This window comes from Salvelinus fontinalis, chromosome 4, assembly GCF_029448725.1.
Source record: "Salvelinus fontinalis isolate EN_2023a chromosome 4, ASM2944872v1, whole genome shotgun sequence".
NCBI classification, from domain to species: domain Eukaryota; kingdom Metazoa; phylum Chordata; class Actinopteri; order Salmoniformes; family Salmonidae; genus Salvelinus; species Salvelinus fontinalis.
Window position 1 is genome coordinate 76,325,199 of NC_074668.1, and position 26,198 is coordinate 76,351,396.

The following is a 26,198-nucleotide window of genomic DNA, read 5'->3' on the forward strand; positions in this document are numbered from 1 at the left end:
AAAAAATGATGAAGCACAACATTTCCATCATACAGACAAATATGGTAATATTGCATTGCATCTCCTAAATGATTTTTCAAGGGAATGTCAACAGTTGAAGAATTACTTAACGAGCAATCAAATGTGTCCAATGGTCATTTAAATGTGTGATTATATATTTTTCTCATTGAATCTGAAAATAATAAAGTAGCTTGTGTTGTGTAAACATATTAAAGATGTCCCCTACAAAGTTCCTTCAGTGGCAACAGCTTCTCTGTTTTAGGATGATTGAATTTAAAGCAATAAAATCTAATTAGGAAACAGTGGCAGCTTTAGGGACTGAGCAACTGAAGAGTTATCTTGTTAATTCAGCTTTGATTTAGAATTACAGAAATATTTGACAAATACAGGCTTGTATTTTTCTTGATTATGATTAAAAAAAGATATAATGTTTCTAAGACTATTGGACTTCAAATAATTTCAGTATGCCAATAGTGCATATGACATGCAGATGAACATTAGTAAAAAGTCAAAACAATAATCTTCTGGACATTGATTAAAGAGTGGGCCTATATCAACAATTTATGGGGTGAATTTAAATGGGAAAGTTAATTTCAGGAATCAGTAAATGTGTTATGCTACAGCTTGTCCTTGATGAAAGAGAGGGTGAGAGAAGAATAAGAAACAATCAGTCAAACGATTTCCTCTAAATTGGTTCTGCTCTTTACATAGAAAATTGACCTCTTCCCCCACATATGTATTTCCTAAATCAAATTAAATTAATGCACTAATGTGTAGGGAGGAGAGATGAGAGAAAGACGCATGTGGAATTAGAGAAATTATTATGGATGAGAGTTCGCTCAAGAGGACGACAGAGGTATTTTCAACTGTGTCTTAAATGTTTCCTTTTCGTTAGTCAGTTTAAAAAAAAACATGAATGCAGGAATGTAATTCCGCTGGGGATTAGTGAGAGGAATCGCGCTCATCACGGCGCATGTCTATAAACTCGCTCGAGGGGGTCTGATTCAGTGCGCAACAGTTGGGACAGGACTAAGTGCCGCGAGGAAGATTTGAGTGTAGTAATTAATGTGCAGGGTCTCACGTGTTTGACCTCTGAGTATAATTATGATTTCTGTTAGCTTTAAATCAGTACATGTGCGACATTGATAAATTAAAACATATAGCTGTTTTGCAGTAGTGCACAGTCTTCGTTTTCGAGGCATCAAGAAAATATAAACAAGGCTGTCACGGAGCTCGCCATGGACACGGGTCAGCTTTGCGCTGCAACACTCTTACCATTTGGTGCCATCTGCGTTGTTTTTATTTGGGATTGTGGTGCCAGTTCTTTAATAAAAACAAGATTTGCAGTGCTCACTTCAGGGTAAGTTCGTAGTCCGCGCATTTGGGAGGGAACGTTGTAGATATCAGTCTGTTATTTCCTATCAGAAAATTAAATAAAATTTAGGACACCTGATCAAAGCTTACGAAAAGTGCATGCACATTCAAATGAAGGATTGGTAGGGAATTAATAAAACTGTCCGGTAACTTGCTATCCGGTTGGACATGGTGATGAGTGTGCTATTTAGACCGAAAAGTAACCGCATTTAATATTTATGTGTGATGTGTGAGAAACAATAATAATAATACTTTGATTGTGAAAAACGTTGACAATCAGTCAAAGAAAGACCACCACGTTGCTCAACTCATCATGCCTACCTACCCAATGATCCGTTGTGATGTGATTGGAATATTGAATGAGATCACGCAAATATAGAGGAGTAGTTATCGGAATCACTCAATGCCAACTGTAAATTCTGCCCATAACGTGACATAGGTTATTCATGTGCACATAGAGAGGTCTGGACCAGGGAGAGGCAGTTCATAGCCTACATACAATAGTTTGAATGAAGTGGGCAAAATATAGACCAGAAGATCTTTGGAGCATCTAATTTTGCTCAGAAATTATAATTGAATTATGTGCTATTACCTCTTAGTTCAGCATTCCAGTTGTAAACGATTTCATGATATTATTTTACTTTACTTTTCCAAGAAAATGTCTTTGTGACAGACATCTGTATTTTCAAACGAGTTATTGTGTTTCTTAATCCTGGTCCTGGCGACCCAGAGGGGGGGCACATTTTTGTTTTTGCATTAGCACTACACACCTGCTTTAAATCATCCAAAGCCTGATGATAAATGCACCTCTTTGCAGGGTTATTTAACAAACGTTTCTCTTGCAATCATATGCTGGCCACTGCATGGCACAATCAGTTTTCTTTATTACTTTCATTTTGAAATGTTCTTACTGCTTCACATACAATAGTTGCTGCCATATAATTGTGATTATGTATTGTAGCATGATTTACTACAGTAGCCATAATGCTTGGGAACTGCTTTGAAAGGGAATTTCCATTAGGAAATAACTGCCAATTTAATTGAGTGACTTTCTCTTTAATACCACTCCTATTACTATAGTAACAACATTGTTACCAATACACGTATCTCTCTTGTCTCCTTTCTTGTGGCTTTGTAAAGGGAGGAGTGTCCGGAAAACAAGGTAGTGACAGTGGAGTACCCCTGTATTACAGCAAGGGGCACGGATGGCACCTGTCTCAGGTAAGAGTGTCCCATCCTTTAAATAGAAAATGAGAGCCGCACACTCCAGGACAGGCTTTCCAAAACGTGGTCCTCTGGACCCCAAGGGGTGCACATTTTGGTTTTAGCCTCAGCACTACACAGCTGATTCAAATAATCAACTAATCATCAAGCTTTGATCATTTGAATCAGCTGTGGAGTGCTATGGCAAAAACCAAAACGTGCACCCCTTGGGGTTCCAAGGACAATGTTTGGGGAACGCTGCTCTAGGAGCTCAGATGCAATAATTTAATAGCAACGTTTCAACAGCCAAGCTGTCTTCATCAGGGTTTAATGACGAACACTGCGGGTCACTAATTGATACAGTTTCAAAGAACACACACAGGTGTCTGTAATCATGGCCGGGTGTGGCATGATTTCATTGGTCAATTTTGAAATATCAATAGAACATATAAAAAAGCATGAATGGATAACATACGATCATAGATACAATTAGGCTACATCATATAGGCCTACAAACACTTTATTTACAATGGATAACAAAAACACAATCACAGGAATGGCTTCAGATCAAACTCTATGTTGAGACTGAAGGGAGCGAGGGCCTTTAAATCAAAGATCCAGATGGCCCCTCATTTTAACAATAAATTGTCAAGGTCACCCACTCTCCTAGGGAGGGCGACGTGTTCGATGCCGATATAGTGAAGAGACGAAATAGGGTGGTTCGTTCCAAAAAAATGTCCCATCTACCATACGGAATGTAGACACAACAACACACACACACACACACACACACACACACACACACACACACACACACACACACACACACACACACACACACACACACACACACACACACACACACACACACACACACACACACACACACACACACACTGACTGGTCAGAACATGTGGTCAGGTTAAGTTTTCATATACCAAATAAAAATCTAAAGTTCAATGTGTTTCCATCACATTTTCAACTTTACCCATTGTTTTGTCACAAACTGTTGCGTTAAATAGCAAATGTGCATACTCTGGTCTTGGCACATACGCTCTAGCCAACAGCTCGCAGATACAGTGCAGCTAGGCTGTGCGGGTACTGGGTAGCTTAGTCTACATAATGAGATTGTTATTGATAAGAGGAGGAATTTTTGTTGTCAAACGACAGTCAATCAAAGATCATAATGTCACCAGAATAAGACCATCAATATTTATTGGAAAGGAGCATCAAGCTCATCACAGTGGACTTTCATCAACCTGTGAAGTTCATCAAAACTTATTTCCTCTGTAGCCTAATAAACTACATGGACCACACACCATATCATCATGTGACTCCAAGTTTACTTCAATATGATGGTTATTATATCATTATTTGCACAAGGCGTTTCCACCGCCATTTCTCGCATAATACATTTTACAGATACAAAAAGATCCCAACATGTCGAATGAACAAATGATCTGTCGGCATTTATAAAATTGTACCAAAACTTCATGTTTCCACTTCCTGAGATTTTTTTCTATACGGTATGACTTTACTCACATAAAAACTGTGGATGATAATGTGGTTACTGTTAATGTTTCTCTAGTTTGCTTCCAGACATATCTACCGAATTTGTCAAAACGGCTTTGGGCTGCATTGGCATCAGTGAAATGTTCTTGCTGGTGAACATGATATGATAATTTCTGTCTTGAATCACTTATGAACATGACAGTTTTTTCTAAATGTCCCATCCATCTTGTCATGTCTGGGCCTGAGTGGGGATACTCTGAAGTGAACTGTTGTGACTTCAGGCGCCGACAGAGATGGCCACCTCGCTTCGCGTTCCTAGTAAACTATGCAGTATTTTGTTTTTTTATGTGTTATTTCTTACATTGTTACCCCAGGTAATCTTAGGTTTTATTACATACAGTCGGGAGGAACTATTGGATATAAGAGCAACGTCAACTTACCAACATTACGACCAGGAATACGACTTTCCCGAAGCGGATCCTCTGTTTTGCCCACCACCCTGGACAATGGACCGGTTCCCAGCCGGCGACCCAAAACAACGACGCCGTAGAAGGGGCAGACGGAGCGGTCTTCTGGTCAGGCTCCGTAGACGGGCACATCGCGCACCGCTCCCGAGCATACTACTCGCCAATGTCCAGTCTCTTGACAACAAGGTAGACGAAATCCGAGCAAGGGTTGCATTCCAGAGAGACATCAGAGACTATAACGTTCTTTGTTTCACGGAAACATGGCTCACTCGAGACACGCTATCGGAGTCGGTACAGCCAGCTGGTTTCTTCACGCATCGCGCCGACAGCAACACACATCTTTCTGGTAAGAAGAAGGGCGGGGGTGTATGCCTTATGATTAACGAGACGTGGGGTGATCATAACAACATACAGGAACTCAAGTCCTTCTGTTCACCTGACTTAGAATTCCTCACAATCAAATGCCAACCGCATTATCTACCAAGATAATTCTCTTCGATCATAATCACAGTCATGTATATTCCCCCCCAAGCAGACACATCGACGGCCCTGAAAGAACTTAATTTGACTCTATGTAAACTGGAAACCACATATCCTGAGGCTGCATTTATTGTAGCTGGGGATTTTAACAAGGCTAATCTGAAAACAAGGCTCCCTAAATTCTATCAGCATATCGATTGCGCAACCAGGGCTGGCAAAACCCTAGATCATTGTTATTCTAACTTCCGTGACGCATATAAGGCCCTCCCCCGCCCTCCTTTCGGAAAAGCTGACCACTACTCCATTTTGTTGCTCCCAGCCTATAGACAGAAACTAAAACAGGCAGCTCCCGCGCTCAGATCTGTCAAACGCTGGTCCGACCAATCGGATTCCACGCTTCAAGATTGCTTCGATCACGTGGACTGGGATATGTTCCGCACTGCGTCGAACAACAGCATTGATGAATACGCTGATTTGGTGAGCGGGTTTATTAGCAAGTGCATCGGCGATGTCGTACCCACAGCGTCTATTAAAACATTCCCAAACCAGAAACCGTGGATTGATGGCAGCATTCGCGCAAAACTGAGCGCGAACCACTGCTTTTAATCAGGGCAAGGTGACCGGAAACATGACCGAATACAAACAGTGTAGCTATTCCCTCCGCAAGGCAATCAAACAAGCTAAGCGTCAGTAGAGAGATAAAGTAGAGTCGCAATTCAACGGCTCAGACACGAGAGGTATGTGGCAGGGTCTACAGTCAATCACGGACTATAAAAGGAAAACCAGCCCTGTCGCAGACCAGGATGTCTTGCTCCCAGACAGACTAAACAATTTCTTTGCTCGCTTTGAGGACAATACAGTGCCACTGACACGGCCCGCTACCAAAACCTGTGGGCTCTCCTTCACTGCAGCCAACGTAAGTAAAACATTTAAACGTGTCAACTCTCGCAAGGCTGCAGGCCCAGCCGCGTCCTCAGAGCATGCGCAGACCAGCTGGCTGGTGTGTTTACGGACATATTCAATCAATCCTTATCCCAGTCTGCTGTTCCCACATGCTTCAAGAGGGCCACCATTGTTCCTGTTCCCAAGAAAGCTAAGGTAACTGAGCTAAATGACTACCGCCCCGTAGCACTCACTTCCGTCATCATGAAGTGCTTTGAGAGACTAGTCAAGGACCATATCACCTCCACACTACCTGACACCCTAGACCCACTCCAATTTGCTTACCGCCCCAATAGGTCCACAGATGACGCAATCACACTGCACACTGCCCTAACCCATCTGGACAAGAGGAATACCTATGTGAGAATGCTGTTCATCGACTACAGCTCAGCATTTAACACCATAGTACCCTCCAAACTCGTCATCAAGCTCGAGACCCTAGGTCTCGACCCCGCCCTGTGCAACTGGGTCCTGGACTTCCTGACAGGCCACCCCCAGATGGTGAGGGTAGGTAACAACATCTCCACCCCGCTGATCCTCAACACTGGGGCCCCACAAGGGTGCGTTCTCAGCCCTCTCCTGTACTCCCTGTTCACCCATGACTGCGTGGCCATGCACGCCTCCAACTCAATCATCAAGTTTGCAGACGACACTACAGTGGTAGGCTTGATTACCAACAACGACGAGACGGCCTACAGGAAGGAGGTGAGGGCCCTCGGAGTGTGGTGTCAGGAAAATAACCTCACACTCAACGTCAACAAAACAAAGGAGATGATCGTGGACTATAGGAAACAACAGAGGGAGCACACCCCTATCCACATCGACGGGACAGTAGTGGAGAGGGTAGAAAGTTTTAAGTTCGTCGGCGTATACATCACGGACAAACTGAATTGGTCCACCCACACAGACAGCGTTGTGAAGAAGGCGCAGCAGCGCCTCTTCAACCTCAGGAGGCTGAAGAAAATCGGCTTATCACCAAAAACACTCACAAACTTTTACAGATGCACAATCGAGAGCATCCTGTCGGGCTGTATCACCGCCTGGTACAGCAACTGCTCCGCCCATAACCGTAAGGCTCTCCAGAGCGTAGTGAGTTCTGCACAATGCAGCACCGGGGGCAAACTACCTACCCTCCAGGACACCTACACCACCCGATGTCACAGGAAGGCCAAAAAGATCATCAAGGACAACAACCACCCGAGCCACTGCCTGTATCATTCAGAAGGCGAGGTCAGTACAGGTGCATCAAAGCAGGGACCGAGAGACTGAAAAACAGCTTCTGTCTCAAGGCCATCAGACTGTTAAACAGCCATCACTAACATTGAGTGGCTGCTGCCAACATACTGACTCAACTCCAGCCACTTTAATAATGGAAAAATTGATGTAATAAATGTATCACTAGCCACTTTAAACAATGCCACTTCATTTAATGTTTACATACCCTACATTACTCATCTCATATGTATATACTGTACTCTATACCATCTACTGCATCTTGCCATCTTGATGTAATAAATGTATCACTAGCCACTTTAAACAATGCCACTTTCATATGTTTACATACCCTACATTACTCATCTCATATATATATATATATACTGTACTCTATACCATCTACTGCATCTTGCCTATGCTATTCTATACCATCACTCATTCATAAAAAAATGTATGTACATATTCTTATTCATTCCTTTACACTTGTGTGTATAAGGTAGTTGTTGTGAAATTGTTAGGTTAGATTACTCGTTGGATGTTACTGCATTGTCGGAACTAAAAGCACAAGCATTTCGCTACACTTGCATTAACATCTGATAACCATGTGTATGTGACAAATACATTTGATTTGATTTGAAATGGCAAGTCTGAGCATCCCCTTTCCCCTGTGTGTCAACCTCTTGGCTTTCAAGCGGTCTGTGTTCATTAGTAAGACAGACTCCGCTCCATGCCTGGTCACAATCTGCCCGTCCACACGACACAGCTTTTCTCTTTTAACTGTGACTTTGCCTTCGTTTGGAAGGCTGAAGATTTGACAGGGAGAGAGAGTCCAGGCTCAGGCCTCCTCACACATGACTCCCTCCTCAGGGATGGGGGCTGATAATGACGCCAGGGAGAGGGTTTCGGGTGTCATTGTCCCTCGGAGAGATGTGTAGAGTTTCAGCCATTAAACCCTGAGATAACTGAGCAGAGAGATGGAGAGTCTGGCTGGGACCTCCAGGCCAGGGTGAACAACACTCAGGCTACTCACACTGGCTGCATTCCCCTCGTCTCCTCTCCTTTCCTCTTTCTCTGAGTGCAATGTGTGTGTCCTCCCTGGTGTTTAAGAGTACATAGTGAGTGATAATGTGTGTGTCCTCCCTGGTGTTAAAGAGTACATAGTGAGTGATAATGTGTGTGTCCTCCCTGGTGTTAAAGAGTACGTAGTGAGTGATAATGTGTGTGTCAGTTGAGTTTGCGTGTATGCATGTGTCCTAGGCTCTGACAGCTGATAGTGCAGGAGATGCCTGGAGTGCATGCAGGCCCAGAGCGTATGTACTACGTAGCTACTACCTCCTGAGTGTTACTGCATTAGCCTTGGTTCTCACCTCTGTAGTGTTCCCTCTGTGTTCTCCATACTCAATCCCTCACCGCTCTGCTCCCCCCTACAGTCCCTATATGTCGACAGGCCATGGTGGGGCCGGCTGTAAACAAGTCTGTGACACGCATGGCAAGGGGAAAAGGAGGAGAGAAGGAGGAGAGTGAGGGAGGGGAAAAGGTTTTCCAAGGCTTGCCTGGAAAACCACATCAAGGTGTATAAAAAGAACCAGGAAGGGGAAATCACAGGAGGGCGGGAAGCTCTATAGGTCAGAGCTCTGGCTTTTATGAACCTCTGTATTCTGCTGCAATTGGTGCCCCGTAGTCCAGTTGAAGTGGTGGAACCGTACCACTCTCTCTCTCTCTCTCTCTCTCTCTCTCTCGCTCTCTCTAACAACATAGTTGTAGTACACGTGGCTGCCTGCTGTCAGGACTGGAAACCATACTATCCCACGGCCCCTGAGCTCACCATGGAAGAATAAAGAGGGAGGCAGCACAGGAGCGAGGGGGGAGAAAGGAGAGAGGGGGGTGAAAGGAGAGAGGGGGGTGGAGAGAATCAGAACATACTGAACCAAGCTCTCACAGTCCTGTCTCTCTTTTGTGCTCTGGTTTTATCATTAAAGCAGGTTAGAGGAAGCAGGCCTGCAACGTCCACAAATGTTTGTGTGTGTGTGCGTATGTGTGTGGCTGGGGTGCAGCGCTGAACTCTACTAAGCCCCCCTGGGATTCGCTGTCCAGGGCACTGAGAGGTCTCCCCTTACAAGCCATAAAACATGTGACTCTATAACACATGCATCATACCTACCCTGGTAAGCCCTGTCTTTCAGTCAATCACAGTCAATCACTGACACTAAGGTGATCAACAATCAACTGAGAGTTTAGGTGCTAAAACGAGTCATGTCCGGAAAAACATAGTGAAGAATAGGCAGAGACGAAGTGATTTAGGTCCGGAGCAACAGGCTCCAAAGCAGTAACGAGGACCAGATGCTTGTGTGTGTGTGTGTATGTGTATATATATACAGTGGGGAGAACAAGTATTTGAAACACTGCCGATTTTGCAGGTTTTCCTACTTACAAAGCATGTAGAGGTCTGTAATTTTTTATCATAGGTACACTTCAACTGTGAGAAACGGAATCTAAAACAAAAATCCAGAAAATCCCATTGTATGATTTTTAAGTAATTAATTTGCATTTTATTGCCTGACATAAGTATTTGATACATCAGAAAAGCAGAACTTAATATTTGGTACAGAAACCTTTGTTTGCAATTACGGAGATCATACGTTTCCTGTAGTTCTTGACTAGGTTTGCACACTGCAGCAGGGATTTTGGCCCACTCCTCCATACAGACCTTCTCCAGATCCTTCAGGTTTTGGGGCTGTCGCTGGGCAATACGGACTTTCAGCTCCCTCCAAAGATTTTCTATTGGGTTCAGGTCTGGAGACTGGCTAGGCCACCCCAGGACCTTGAGATGCTTCTTACGGAGCCACTCCTTAGTTGCCCTGGCTGTGTGTTTCGGGTCGTTGTCATGCTGGAAGACCCAGCCACGACCCATCTTCAATGCTCTTACTGAGGGAAGGAGGTTGTTGGCCAAGATCTCGCGATACATGGCCCCATCCATCCTCCCCTCAATACGGTGCAGTCGTTCTGTCCCCTTTGCAGAAAAGCATCCCCAAAGAATGATGTTTCCACCTCCATGCTTCATGGTTGGGATGGTGTTCTTGGGGTTGTACTCATCCTTCTTCTTCCTCCAAACACAGCGAGTGGAGTTTAGACCAAAAAGCTCTATTTTTGTCTCATCAGACCACATGACCTTCTCCCATTCCTCCTCTGGATCATCCAGATGGTCATTGGCAAATTTCAGATGGGCCTGGACATGCGCTGGCTTGAGCAGGGGGACCTTGCGTGCGCTGCAGGATTTTAATCCATGACGGCGTAGTGTGTTACTAATGGTTTTCTTTGAGACTGTGGTCCCAGCTCTCTTCAGGTCATTGACCAGGTCCTGCCGTGTAGTTCTGGGCTGATCCCTCACCTTCCTCATGATCATTGATGCCCCACGAGGTGAGATCTTGCATGGAGCCCCAGACCGAGAGTGATTGACCGTCATCTTGAACTTCTTCCATTTTCTAATAATTGCGCCAACAGTTGTTGCCTTCTCACCAAGCTGCTTGCCTATTGTCCTGTAGCCCATCCCAGCCTTGTGCAGGTCTACAATTTTATCCCTGATGTCCTTACACAGCTCTCTGGTCTTGGCCATTGTGGAGAGATTGGAGTCTGTTTGATTGAGTGTGTGGACAGGTGTCTTTTATACAGGTAACGAGTTCAAACAGGTGCAGTTAATACAGGTAATGAGTGGAGAACATGAGGGCTTCTTAAAGAAAATCTAACAGGTCTGTGAGAGCCGGAATTCTTACTGGTTGGTAGGTGATCAAATACTTATGTCATGCAATAAAATGCTAATGAATTACTTAAAAATCATACAATGTGATTTTCTGGATTTTTGTTTTAGATTCCGTCTCTCACAGTTGAAGTGTACCTATGATACAAATTACAGACCTCTACATGCTTTGTAAGTAGAAAAACCTGCAAAATCGACAGTGTATCCAATACTTGTTCTCCCCACTGTATATATCCAGTCAGGTCTGAACCCCACACTGTGCTCCACTAAGGTTCTGACAGGGTTACTATCTTCAGCCAAGGCCTCATCAGACTCACTACACCACAGCAACCAGCACGTTAGCCACGGAATGATGAGAGAAATATCTCACCACTTCCACCCAATGGTACAAGCTTAGGTTATAAAAGGTTCACAGAGACATGTCTTCTCTTGACAAGAGTACATCAGGACAGCTCATTCACCCTAAACACATAGTGAAACTGGGATCTATCACACATTGTTTACATTACATCTAAGAATTCCATGGGGTGTCCTATTCTAACTAGTATACTTTTTATATTTGGCATATCTTCCTCAGTGTGTTTTGAATGGCAATCAAGCTGTGGGAAAATGAAACTGTTTAATTTGTCTCACACTTGAAGTTGACATAAGTGTCTCTCTTAGCAATGCAATACTGTTCTGAGTACTGCCGTAATACTGTTTCATTACTGGGGAAATATTATCCATTTCTCTGTTTCTCACAAAACGCTTTTTTACAAGGCCTGAGGTTCACTTCCTGTCTTTAATGGTAAGGTCTAATCATTTGTGTAGATCGGTATTATTGTTGGACCACAGTAAATATCAAGTAATCATTGTACATATTTTTCTAATTAACATTCACCTGAACAGCGCTCTGTACAAACACAATGGCTGTTATTCATTACTGTTCCACTAGGTGATTAAAGTCTGTAATGGCATCGTCAGCATGATGTTTGAAGTACAGCACAGAGAAGCAGCTGTGTACTGTATAGACAGTAAATGTTTTTATATCACAGAATTGGAAAAGGGGGGGATGCAGGAATGAAAAAGGAGAGATGAAATAATGGAAGTTTGCAGTGGTAAAGATGAGGAGTTACAGTCCCTCTGACTCCTGGAAGGTTCTGGAAGACTTTCATGTCTTATCAGTCCATTAACTTAAGCCCTGGTTAAGGACTTTTGTGTGATCTCAGTGTAGAATCCTTAAAATATACCAGTCTGTAGCCTGGTTTCCTTCCCTGGCAGTAGAGCACTCACAGACACGTCATTAAGACAGATCCATCATTGTGTTACTTTTATTAAAAAGTACTTGGTAAATATTTTCTTCTTCTTGAACTGCACTGTTGGTTAAGGGCTTGTAAGTAAGCATTTCACAGTAAAGTCTGTTATATCTTGTTGTATTCGGCACATGTGACAAATAAAGTTTGATTTGATCATTAGTTTGGCTTTAGACTCCCTTCTCAGTTACTGGCTGCTCTCACTACATTACCTGTAATCTGGACCTCATCTCTCTCTTAGGCCCTTTATTGTCCTCATAGGGTCCATTCTTTCTCTTGCTGTCACTCTCCCTCTATCTCCCTTTACCCCTGTTTCTTCCTTTCCCTCCCTTTCCCTCTCTCTCATCCTCCACACCCTCTCCTCCCTCCCTCCCTCCCTCCCTCCTGTTCATCCTCTCTCTCTGTCGTCAGGTAAGGCTCCAGGCCAGGTCACATGTCTTTGTTGAGAGGTTGTGAGGCTCAGAAGGGTCAGAGATGGCACATTCCTGGGGTGACACACGGCCCTGGCTTGACCCCAGGGCCACAGAGGCCAGCGGCCCTTCATATTGCCTGGGGGGAACCGAGGGTAGGTACTGGCACTGGGAATAGACCTGGGAGCTTTAGGGCCTGTAATGAGAGGCGTCATAAAAGAGAGGGAGAGTGACAGAGAGGGAAAAGGGGCGAGAGAGGGGAGGATTTGTGTCACTCTCTGGCCCAACATTAACTGGCTATGGCTTTATGAGTGGTGTTATACCCTTTTCACACTACCGTGCAGACCCTAACCATACTGTGCTGGGCTGGCTCTGATATATTATTTTCGCATTGTCCTTCCTAGCACGGTTCCAGCCATTATGGTTGATGTTTTACCAGGTCAGCCGTGGGAATAGGGATAGGCTGTTTTAGAACAGGCATTGGTGATGGAGTGAGGACCTGTGAAGACAGAAGCGGTAAGCGGTGGGTTAGAGGTGACGGAGGAGTGTTGGTGCTGTTTGGGAACTGTAACGTGGCTGTGCTTGTGGAAGTGGTGCAGACCTCCTGTGCTCTCAGTGAAAGCGTCCACTGTCTGACTAACAGCCTGCCCCACTCTGATGTGTCCCCAGAGAGACCGCAGGCTGGACGTGTGCTGACAGAATAAATAAACAGAGAGAGGACGTGCTCACATCTCAGCACACTAACACCTTCACGTGTATACTCACACGGCACAAGAACAAAACACTTATACACTAACACCCGTACATACCCACACACACCTTTATATAACAGCCTAACACCCTGCTGTATGAGGAAACACAGAGAAAACAATAGACCCTCTTAAAACTAACACCCTAATCGATTATACACACAGGACTGACGCTTTTATTTAAACACAAAGACGGAGACAGACTATCATCCATACACAGAGAGGCAGACTTATAAACAGGATAACATTTATTAAAAAACTGCAAAGCACACAGCACACACACACACCCACACAAAGGCATCAACATGACAGATATGTAAGAGCAGAAACACACACAGACACTGTCTCTCCTGTCCTGAAGTGTCGAGGAGTCCGTGAACACCGAGGTCCACATCCTGTGTTTCTGACTCACAGAGCACCACATGAAGGACCATCAAGCACAAATGACACAAAAGCTACATCTCTCTTTCTTTCTCTCCTTCTCTCTCTCCCTCCATCCTCCTCCTCTCCTCGACTTGTCAACATCTCCCTGTCTCATTTCCTCCTCGCTACGTTTCCTCCTCCATCGCCATAACAACCCCCTTAAGTCATCTTCCCTCTCTCTCTGATGAGTTTGGGAGTTGATAGAGTAAATATGATACATAACGTTGCGTCACAAGACACCTAATGATACTATTGTCCCTCTTCGCTATCTTCCCCATATCGATAACAGGAAAACTATCTGAGGTCCAGGGAGCAATCCTGTACTGAGTGAGTGGAACTGTTAATACATAGTGACTTCAGTCTGGTTTATGGAAAGCATCCTTCCAGATTGGTCTCTGCTCTGCTGTCTCTGTGTAACCTCAGTGCTGTCTGTCCAGGCTGCAGACAGTTGGGGTGTCTATAATGAATATCCCGTCTTTGTAGTGCATTCTTGGGGGAGTCTATAATGAATATCCAGTCTTTGTAGTGCATTCTTGGGGGAGTCTATAATGAATATCCCGTCTTTGTAGTGCATTCTTGGGGGAGTCTATAATGAATATTCTGTCTTTGTAGTGCATTCTTGGGGGAGTCTATAATGAATATCCAGTCTTTGTAGTGCATTCTTGGGGGAGTCTATAATGAATATCCAGTCTTTGTAGCGCATTCCTGCCGTGAACGCACAAATAAATCACGCCAGCCTGGATGGAAAACAATAACATTGAGCTCTCCTCCCTGGAGGGAGAACCTTGCTAAAGTACATAATCTGGAGTGTAAAGTGATCCTGCTCTGGCCTGTACTCTGGATCCTGTCTTGCTATTCCTCCAGCGTCTCTGTGCTGTTTTTGGCAGCAGCAGTGTAGTGTAGAGCCTGTGTGGGCTCTCGGTACGTCCCTCTCTCTACAGGTAGTCACTGGGTCACCACCAGCACAAAGGAGGACCAGGGGGAGCACAGGGACAGGGATGTCCAGGAATGGTACTCCTAAGACGGACTCGTAGCTGGGTGACTTGCATGGTCAGACAGACCTTGTGGGTCTGTAGGCACTATGTTAGAGTGTGGAGCATCAAGAGAAGCAGTGTCTAACAGCAGGAATACCATCAGGGTGACACAGGGACTCCACTCATCTTCTGAAGAAACTTAATCAGACAACATGCTTGCAAAGGGCATGTTGATGCAGAATGTAGAAACACAGAAGAATCGAATGGGCAAGAAAATACCATAGAATCCGACCATCAGTGTTGATAATCTGGGTGTAGAGAAAGATACTCTCTTAGAAAAAAGTGTCCCAAAAGGGTTCTTCGGCAGTCCCCATAGGATAACCCTTTTTGGTTCCAGGTAGAGCACTTTTTGGTTCCAGGTAGAACCCTCTGTTGGAAGGGTTCTACATGAAACCTAAAAGGGTTCGAAGGGTTCTCCTACGGGGACAGCAGAAAACTCTTTAAGGTTCTAGATAGCACCTTTTTTTCCTAAGAGTGTACTCTGCTAACCTTGTTAGTCACCTGACCTTGATGTTTGTCTGTATTGTGAAGAGTGCAGAGAACTGAAGGAAGAGCCTGGCCTGGGAGCTCTCTTCCTCAAGGCTGTGTTTAACAGTCCTGTCAGTGTCACACATCACTCTCACTAATAACCCCTGCCCTTGTTTCCTGACATGAACAAGATGCACCCAATTACTGACTGCTCTGGGCCTCAGACACACACGCACGCACACATGCACGGGGGGGAGCATGAGAAGCGGTCATCTCACTGTGGAGGACAGTGATGTAGCTTTAGTGATTTGGTCTTTTCCCTTTTAGATCCGAGAATAGTGTTAATCAACAGAGACCCTTACATTCCCAAACATCACCAGACAGGTCATCACACTGTGTAACTAATAACTTGAGCAGTTTATACAGACCACTGAAGAGCATGTATTATCAATCAGAGACACCTCTAGCATTTCATTTGACATTTTAGTCATTTAGTAGACGCTCTTATCCAGAGCAACTTACAGTTAGTACATTCATCTTAAGATAGCTAGGTGGGACAACCACGCATCTCATTCATAGTAAGTACATTTCTCCTCAATAAAGTAGCTATCAGCAAAGTCAGAGCTAGAAAAGGGGGGAGGGGAGTCAAGTTAGCTCACAAAAGGCTTTCTTTCTTTTTTTGCAGGTCCCAGATCAGATCAGGGGCAGTGTGGGGTCATGTCTCTGTGTGACTGACAGGTAGTTGATGTTTGGAGTAGAGCAGTGGACACTGAGAGCAGAGGTTGTGTGTTGATGTTGTGAGTGGACACTCAGAGAGACCAGAGGCTGCCAGCCATAGCCTCCCCTTGCTGGCTGTACAACTTCAGCCCAGACAGACAGACAGGGCCCACATCTGCTGTCCATTAGCCCAGCCTGGCCCTCTCCTCTGCTGGCACACTGACTGGAGGGACAGGAGGTGGCAGGCCCGGAAAGAGATGTCCTTCAGGCCCCTGGCCAGAGCCCCCTAGCAGCTCCCCAGTACTGTCCCATCCCATCCCCAGCTCTCTCCATCACAACACAACACAGCTATGAGCCACAGATTAAAACTCCAGTCCGTCATGTGGCTTTAATCAGGCCCTGGCCAGGCTCATAGTTTTGTAAGTTATTTATCATTCTGAAGAGGGAGTGGGGGAGGGTCTTAGAGGAGTGATTTAGGGTTATGTTGCATGGAGGTTGAAGAAGAATAAAAGCAAGTTGTCGTCTTGAGGGACCTTCCGTGAGGTACCATGCTAAATTCCCTCCATCAAGAGCGTGCAGTTTTCGGGGCAGGAGTTGTGTGTTCCCCCCTCCTCGTCTAGGGTCTGTGTTATTTGGGTTCTGTGATTCTATGAGTGTTCCAATATCCCTTTCCATTGTTTAATATTCCGCAGTTCCATCCCTAATGCCTGTAACATGTGGTGTTTTGGTTTGCTGTGTGTGAGGATGATGCTCTTTGTTCAGCTGTCTCTTGACCATCTAGGCTAGTGCTGCTAGGAAGTGGGGATGGAGGTAAGGGATCTGGTGCTAATGAGGAGCTTTGGTCCTAAAGACAATTGACAGGCTGGGTGTTACCAGAGAGGGTTTACTCCTGTCAAAATCTGTCCACGATTAGCAGACTGATAAGCAGAGAGAAAAGCAGACTGCCTGCCTTCCCGCCTTTGGGACTACGACTCCCATTCTTAGGGTGGAGACAAGACCATCTCGTCATTGTATACAGTATCTCTGGTGTTTCACATTTAGTGGCTGTGTAGATCCGTTCAGTATGTGAAGGGAAGGATACAGCAGCTGGGAAATGAATTATTGGCTCATGCTACTGTCTGTCTGTGTGTTTATCCACAGGAGGAAATGCTGTGAGGGCTTCAGGTTCGTGATGGGCCAGTGCATACCTGAAAGTAGGTTTAAAAAATACAGCAGTTCTACTCACCCCAAGTCAGATACTTTACTCAGTGCTTGTAATTACACCTGGGCACCTGTACACAGACAGAATGCACATTACAACGCCAAATTAACCCATTACTGAACTGCAAATTGTTTCAAAAGTGAAATAGCATGTCATTCCATAAATTGGCAATCCTGTACAATGATACACCATGACCAATAGAGGGCAACATTACACAGGAATACCCTTGAGGAATATTATTGGACATCCAATAATTATTATTATTATTGAGCTGTTAGCTTTGCATGTAAGATCCTATCTGTGCATGTCCCTATTGAGGAACCAATCCCTCCCCTCTCTCTGCTCCAGATGTGGATGTGTGTTCTGGCTCCCCCTGTGAACAGCAGTGCACCGACAACTTTGGACGGGTTGTCTGCACCTGTTACCCCGGATACCGCTTTGATCGAGAGAGGCATCGCAACCACCAGATCTACTGTTTAGGTAAGTCCACTACCTGTTTATCTGCCAATCAGCTTTTTATCAGCCTGTTTATCAGCCAATCAGTCTTCTTTTGTATAAATCTTAATTTAACATCCTGCATCAGAGCAACCGCTCTTTCTCCCTCTCTCTGATTAGAGCAGCCTAAATGCAGCCTTAATCAGGTGTAAAGTAACAGCTGGTGTTGTGTCTCCCACACCACAGACATCGATGAGTGTGTGGAGTCCGACGGCAGTGTCTGTGATCACGACTGCGAGAACACCGTGGGCAGCTTCCTGTGTCGCTGTCGCAGGGGTTACATCCTGGCACCGGACAAGCACTCCTGTATACCCAGTCACAACCGTGGGTGTTGAGTATACTACTATACTTTACTCCTACTGTCTACATGAGGCTGGCTACCGCAGCTACACTACCTCTGGGCTTAGCTCACTAGTACCTTCCTGTGTGTCTTCAGCCTGAGGGTACAGTACTGTACATGTGTTTGAGAGGGTGAACATAGACTAATAGACTTTGTTTTTGTGTTACTTATTCTGTAGTGTTACTTACTCTGTGACAAGCCTGTCTCTCTGAGAGTCTCTTTGTCTTTCTGTCAGTGAGCTCGTCAGGGAAGTCTGACACCCTGATGAGTGCTGGCTCCTGCTCCCTCACCTGTCAGGACTTTGTCAACATGAGGAACAGCCTGCTGCAGCTCAAACTGAGGCTGGGCAGCACTCAGTCACCTAACCAGGTACATCTACATCACAACACTAACTACTGCACATCTTACTTACACTGGTGTTCCATACAAACACAGAGATACACTAATCAGAGATACACTAACTGTAAACTAGCCTCGCCAGACTTGATGTCTCACAATGGAAGTCTGACCAAATTCAGACTACAGTGAGACAGGTTGTTGTACTATACTACCTGTGTGTGTACCTGTGTGTGTATAGGTGTTGTCTCCTGGCCTGGCTAACGGCAGTGATAAGCCGTCTGCTGGGAGGTTGGGGAAAGGTCCTGACACCCCCGCCCTCCCTTGTCCTCCTGGCTCTCCAGGATCCCGTGGGATCCCAGGTAAGAGTTGTCTGCTCTTTCTCTGAATCTTTCTAACTCAATCTTTCTCTCTCTCTCTGTATCGCTCTGTTTACTGCCTATGTCAGCTGTTTGTTGGCTGACATTCAGGTTATCTCCTTGGTTCCTCTTACATCCCTTTATTCTTGGATCCCAGGCCAATCAGGAGTGCCGGGGGAGAAAGGAGAGCCTGGAGAGAGAGGCCTGACCGGCCCCCAGGGGCCACGGGGAGACATCGGCCCTATGGGCCCCGAGCCTGACCTGGATCACATCAAGAGGGGTCGCAGAGGAGCTGTGGTAATCTTATTATTGCTTCCCCGATAACATGCTGTTGGGCCTATTAGTCCAAGCAGACCTCAACACATCCATAGCTGCAGAGATACATCATTACAATAAATGTTGCATGAGAGGAGCTGTAGCTCCCACTAAAAACATTTAAAACCATATTTCTGCCTCTCCTTTTTCCAACAGGGACCTCCTGGTGCACCAGGCAGAGATGGACTCAAGGTCAGTATAACAGTCTATCCATGTGTCTGTGGGTGTTTAGTACATGCGTGTGTGTGTACTGTATGTGTTTAAACTATCCTGTAAACTTTTCAAAGCTGTTAACTGGAACACTAACAGCAACACTTTTCACCCTACTCCGACTCTTATAGAAGCCTGTGTGAACGTTGGAAGTATGTAACTGGACGTTTCTGGATGTTTTTTTCTCTTTAGGGTGACAGGGGAACTCCTGGTCCCAGAGGTCTACCAGTGAGTCTGCTTTCTATATTTGCCAGCTAGGCTTTGAAGTATTTTTAAATGCATTATCATCATTGTCATCTTATTGATCTATTCTATGTAGTATCAGATTCCAAGCATACAATAAATCCACCCTAAAGCATGCAACATGCCTTACAGGTTGAAATCTAATTGACTGATGTGTGGACAGAGATATTAAAGCCTCCTTATCTTTCGCCAGGGACCTCCCGGCTCCTTTGACTTCCTCCTGGTCATGATGGCCGACATTCGCATTGACATCATCGAGCTGCAGGAGCAAGTGTTTGGGAAGAGGCGGGGCCTCTCCTTAGACAACCCGCCCCACTCCAGCGGAGAGACAGGGTTCGGAGAGTGGGGCTCCGGACAAGGAGAGCTCATGCTCAATACCTGACCTCCATAACCCTGCCCACGGCAACTGTCACTCAAAACGATAAGCCAAAGGGAACTAATTAATCAACTGGCTCTTGTAAAGCAGAGACATTGAACTGACTTAACTGACTCCTTCCCTCCAGTGAAACCTTGTCTCTAAAACCCAAATAGGACTGTATGAGGTGAGGAGACCTCTGATCAGCTCTCTCCTGTCAGAGACATAGACTATAAACAAACGGAGAGAGAGAATGGCAAAAATGGAACCACTGACCCTCCAAACCAAACCACTGCAAGCTTTGCCTTGCCGCCTTGATGTTTCCTTCTAGCCTGGCCTGGTCTGGTCTGACTGAGGAGAAGGGGTATGCCTTTGCGTGCGAGGCACAGGGGGGTGATGGTTGTAGCCCTGTCTGACTGTGTCTTTGTGTGCTCTGAGCTGAACAGCTTCAAACACAGCAGGGGCTTTATCGTCTGCATCTCTTCCTGTTCCTGTCAAATCTGTACAGTCCGAGGAGAGGAGACTCCGGTCAGTCGCTGCCTGACACTGCTTACCTGCCCTGCAGGGCCTAGAACCAGACTCAGGCCCCAGACTGCACCTGTCCATGCAACAACCCAAATCAACAGCTTTTATACTGCTGCCACTACACTACAGAATATCTGAAGCATCTTTAGAGATACAGTACATATACTACATTAGCAAAAGTATGTGGATACCTGCTCATCCACCATCTCATTCCAAAATCATGGGCATTAATATGGGGTTAGACCCGCTTTGCTGTTATAACAGCCTCCATTTTTCTGGAAAGGCTTTCCACTACATGTTGGAACATTGCTGCGAGAACTTGTATCCATTCAGCCACAAAAGCATTAGTGCGGTCGGGCGATTAGGCCTGGCTCGCATTCGGCGTTCCAATTCATCCCAAAGATGTTAAATGAGGTTGAGGTCAGGGCTCTGTGCAGGACGGTCATGTTCTTCCACACCGATCTCGACAAACCATTTCTGTATGGACCTCACTTTGTGCACAGGGGCATTGTCATGCTGAAACAGGAAAGGTCCTTTCCTAAACTGTTGCCACAAAGTTGGAAGCACAGCATCGTCTAGAATGTCATTGTATGCTGTAGTGTTAAGATTTCCCTTCACTGGAACTAAGGGGCCTAGCCCGAACCATGACAAACAGCCCCAGACCATTATTCCTCCTCCATCAAACTTTACAGTTGGCACTATGCATTTGGGCAGGTGGCGTTCTCCTGGCATCCGCCAAACCCAGATTTGTCCTTCGGACTGCCTGATGGTGAAGCGTGATTCATCACTCCAGAGAACGTGTTTCCACTGGACGTTTGGAACTTAGTAGTGAGTGTTGCAACCGAAGACAGACTATTTTTACGCGCTAGGCACTTCAGCACTCTGCGGCCCCATTCTGTGAGCTTGTGTGGCCTACCACTTTGCGGCTGAGCCGTTGTTGCTCCTAGACGTTTCCACTTCACAATAACAGCACTTACAGTTGACCAGGGAAGTTCTAGCAGGGTAGAAATTTGACGAACTGACCTGTTGGAAAGGTGGCACTCTATGACGGTGCCACTTTGAAAGTCACTGAGCTTTTCAGTAAGGCCGTTCTACTGCCAATGTTTGTCGATGGAGATTGCACCTGTCAGCAACGGGTATGGCTGAAATAGCAGAATCCACTAATTTGAAGGGGATACATACTTTTGTTTATTTAGTGTAAATAAAAAAGGAACCATTTGAAAGTTTCAGAAAGTTCTTTGGATATGAGTGTTGGTAAACATACTATTTTTTGTTGTCGTTAGTGTTGAACTTTCCTACTCAAGATAGGTACATATATGGTGTGGAGTGGACTCTCTTAATGCTAGCTATTGATCTACACCTTAGATCACCTTCTAAAGCATCATGTGTGCCTCTGCTTGTGTGTAAGTATGTACAGTTGAAGTTGGAAGTATACATACACTTAGGTTGGAGTCATTAAAACTAGTTTTTCAAACGATAGTTTTGGCAAGTCGGTTAGGACATCTACTTTGTGCATGACACAAGTAATTTTTCCTACAATTTTTTACAGACAGATTATTTCACTTATAATTCACTGTATCACAATTCCAGTGTGTCAGAAGTTTACATACACTAAGTTGACTGTGCCTTTAAACAGCTTGGAAAATTCCAGAAAATTATGTAATGGCTTTAGAAGCTTCTGATAGGCTAATTGACATTCTTTTAGTCAATCGGAGGTGTACCTGTGGATGTATTTCAAGGCCTATCTTCAAACTCAGTGCCTCTTTGTTTGACATCATGGGAAAATCAAAATAAATCAGCAAAGACCTCCACAAAAAAATTGTAGACCTCCACAAGTCTGGTTTATCTTTGGGAGCAATTTACACACGCCTGAAGGTACCACGTTCATCTGTACAAACAATAGTACGCAAGTATAAACACCATGGGACCACGCAGCAGTCATACCGCTCAGGAAGGAGACGTGTTCTGTCTCCTAGAGATGAGAACACTTTGGTGCGAAAAATGCAAATCAATCCCAGAACAACAGCAAAGGACGTTGTGAAGATGCTGGAGGAAACAGGTACAAAAGTATCTATTTCCACAGTAAAACGAGTCCTATATTGACATAACCTGAAAGGCTGCTCAGCAAGGAAGAATCCACGGCTCCAAAACTGCCATAAAAATACCAGACTACGGTTTGCAACTGCACATGGGGACAAAGATAGTACCTTTTGGAGAAATGTCCTCTGGTCTGATGAAACAAAAATACAACTGTTTGGCCATAATGACCATCGTTATGTTTGGAGGAAAAAGGGGGATGCTTGGAAGCCGAAGAACACCATCCCAACCGTGAAGGACCAGGGTGGGAGCATCATGTTGTGGGGGTGCTTTGCTGCAGGAGGGACTGGTGCACTTCACAAAATAGATGGCTTCATAAGGAAGGAAAATTATGTGTATATATTGAAGCAACATCTCAAGACATCAGTCAGGAAGTTAAAGCTTGGTCGCAAATGGGTCTTCCAAATGGACAATGACCCCAAGTATTCTTCCAAAGTTGTGGCAAAATGGCTTAAGGACAACAAAGTCAAGGTATTGGAGTGGCCATCACAAAGCCCTGATCTCAATCGTATAGAAAATGTGTGGGCAGAACTGAAAACGTGTGTGAGCAAGGAGGCGAGCAAGAAGGCCTACAAACCTGACTCAGTTACACCAGCTCTATCAGGAGGAATATGCCAAGATTCACCCAACTTATTGTGGGAGCTTGTGGAAGGCTACCCGAAACGTTTGACACAAGTTAAACAATTTAAAAGGCAATGCTACCAAATACTAATTGAGTGTATGTAAAATTCTGACCCACTGGGAATGTGATGAAAGAAATAAAAGCTGAAATAAATCATTCTCTCTACTATTATTCTGACATTTCACATTCTTAAAATAAAGTGGTGATCCTAACTGACCTAAGACAGGGAATTTTTACTAGGATTAAATGTCAAGAATTGTGAGAAACTGAGTTGAAATATATTTGGCTGAGGTGTATGTAAACTTCCGACTTCAACTGTATATTGTACACACCAGCATTTTCCCTAATGAAGTCAAGATTTTAGAGCACTGCAGGGCTTGGAAACATTGCTAATCACAAATGATATGCACCATTAAATTACAAATACCAAGAGTGTGGACTGTAGACAATCAAAAGTAGCAAAACATTAATTAAAAAATTTATGAATTAAAGGGAAAAGACCAGCTGCTTGGCCCTGGTTGAGGATGCAGGTTTCTATTCCTCAGGGTCTACACACTACAGACAGTTATAATCACTCATGGGAACAACTCCAGACTATTTGTTTGTCTGTCTGCTTTCCAGCCTTTCAGTTAGTCTATTAGCACTTGTCTCTGCAGGTATTCTCTCTCTCCAGATGTACTGAGTCATCTCCAGCAGAGGGAGCTAAGTCACAGATGGGGTTCAGCATCACCTAACGAGCTGTGTGTTACTAACACCACTATAAGACACAGAGTAAATCATCTGTACATAATATGTAACACATGATGTGTCTCAGGCTTGGCAGGTAAAGATGGTGAACCATAGTGAGGTTCAGTGTAATTATGAGTGGTGTAGGTATCAGAGGTCAGGGTTCAAATGCTTTGGCAAAGACCCCTGGATGGGTAATTACAGACCCCCTGTGTCATCAAGTCTCAACTCATTCCCTAACTTAGCCTGTGATGAGAGTCCACATGGATGAGTTAAAAGTATGTTCTGTTCAGCCTGGGAAAATCCCCTGCACATCATGTTTCTGTGGTAAAGAACACCGACTCCTTTCTGGTCTCTTTGATTCAGACACGTTGTAAACTTGTCAGCTCTCTGGTGGTGATAGCACAGGTGGAAGGCTATGTGTGTGCACGCGTGAGCATGCGTGCGTGCGTGACAAGCCTCCAAGCCTCTCATCTACCAGTTCCGCCCCCCTGCCGTGCAGCCACGGCTCACAGTAAAGACGTCGCTAGGCAACAAAGATCAGGAAAAACAACATGAAACCATTTAAGAACTATGTCAGAGAGAAAAGAGAGAGGGAGTGAGAGATTATCTCATTTCCTTCACTGCTTGTCATGCAATTGTAATGTATTTCCCCCTTTTGGCCTGTAGATGACAGCAGTGAGGAGTTCAACTGAGTTTATAATGGGTCAACAAAGTGCACTTCAGATGTGCAGTGCATACCGTACTAACCCTTATCTACCCTACCGCTGCCATATACAGGAGATGTTTAATGAACATTATGTCTAGGCTTTAGAAGTTCTCTCTACTGTGCACAATGTCATTATACTGACGAGAAAGGAAAGATGTACCACAATGTACTTACCTCTCTATCTCCATAGGTCTGCAGTATACCAACTATACAATGATCTTTTCCTTCCTATACATTTCATCTACCACTCATATGTCAATGACTTTTAGAGAAATTGTATATTCCATGTATTCAGAATGATAACATTTCTATTTATTATATGTTGAAAGTTTTATTTCAATGCGGCACCTCCACCATTGTTGCACTACTGGGCGAGGTTGTTGCCACCCTAACTCAGCTTTTCACTGGCAGCTGCAGTTCAGCACCAAGATGTGGCAGATAAAGCTGTTCCAGAAATGCTCTCCAGGTAGCCTCAGATAGGAGAGTTATTCTCTCTCTGACACGCCATGCCCACCCAGACACACGTCTTGTCCATGTTCAAGTACGTGTGTGTTTGTGTGACCAAAGGCACGTAACACATGCCTAGGCAGAGGGCTCTGACATCAGGCCAGGCAGTGAGGTCACTGATGCAGGTTTGGACATACCCAGATAGATAGAGGTCTATGAAAGTGTTATATTTAATTATATTCCCACAGTGGCCTTGTAGTCAGGAATAGGCACGGCACCTGGCATTCCAACAGCATAGCTAACATCCTCTCTGTTCATTCCTCAAAAGAGAAACTCAAATATGCTGGTTATCTTGTTGTCATCTGTCATTTCTGCGTTGACATCATCCAAGGGACTTTTTTATCTTGGCAGGTGGAGCTGGCTACCTGAAAGGTCTGGATTTCTGACATTGTTTGATGTGCTCCATGGGTAAAGTAACTGTATTCAGCCAGGGAGAAGGGCTAACTGAATGCATGCCAGCGGCTTTTATGTCAGCAAGTTGTCAGTGGTCATAACACTAAGCAGCCCAGTTCAACTCAACTCAGAGTCCAGAGTTTCCCTGTTCAGTTCATGCCGCCATAGTAAACCTAAATCCGGAACACTCAAATTAGTCTGATAAGTTACATTTGGTATGGTTAATGTAAAAATGAAAGGAGGTAAAAACAAAAGGAGGGTGGCTGGTCAGGGTAGATAGGTAGGCTTATTACGTGAACATCTAGGAACCCAAAGGTTGCGTGTTCGAATCTCATCACCGACAACTTTAGCATTTAAGCAACTTTTCAACTATTTACTACTTTTTTGCTACTTTTCAACTACTTAGCATGTTAGCTAACTTTCCCCTAACCTTAACCCTAAACCTTAACCCCTAGCCTAGCTAACGTTAGCCAGCTAACTAACGTTAACATTAGCCACCTAGCTAACATTAGCCACAACAACGTAATTCATAACATATCATACAAATGGATGATGGACATACACAAATTAATACATACCATGCAAAATGTAACATATCATACTAAAAGGAGTGTCTCGGATTTACGTACAGAATAATATGAAATGCTCCGAGACCAGGTTGGTTCATGTGGTCAGTACAAAACCCTGGCCCTGAGTATTGTGTTGTTGCCAATGTGAATGAAAGA

General features: G+C 44.7%; 1 protein-coding gene across 1 annotated transcript; it reads left to right on the top strand.

Moving 5' to 3' along the window:
* Positions 1-1,018: 1,018 nt before the first annotated feature.
* LOC129854430 (collagen and calcium-binding EGF domain-containing protein 1-like) lies at positions 1,019-24,702 on the top strand. The gene is made up of 11 exons (XM_055921476.1): positions 1,019-1,360; positions 2,515-2,595; positions 17,181-17,233; positions 17,590-17,721; positions 17,923-18,060; positions 18,312-18,445; positions 18,654-18,774; positions 18,929-19,068; positions 19,243-19,278; positions 19,489-19,524; positions 19,733-24,702. The coding sequence occupies exons 1-11, from the start codon at positions 1,239-1,241 to the stop codon at positions 19,919-19,921; spliced, it is 1,182 nt and encodes a 393-aa protein (XP_055777451.1). The 5' UTR covers positions 1,019-1,238; the 3' UTR covers positions 19,922-24,702.
* Positions 24,703-26,198: the final 1,496 nt, after the last annotated feature.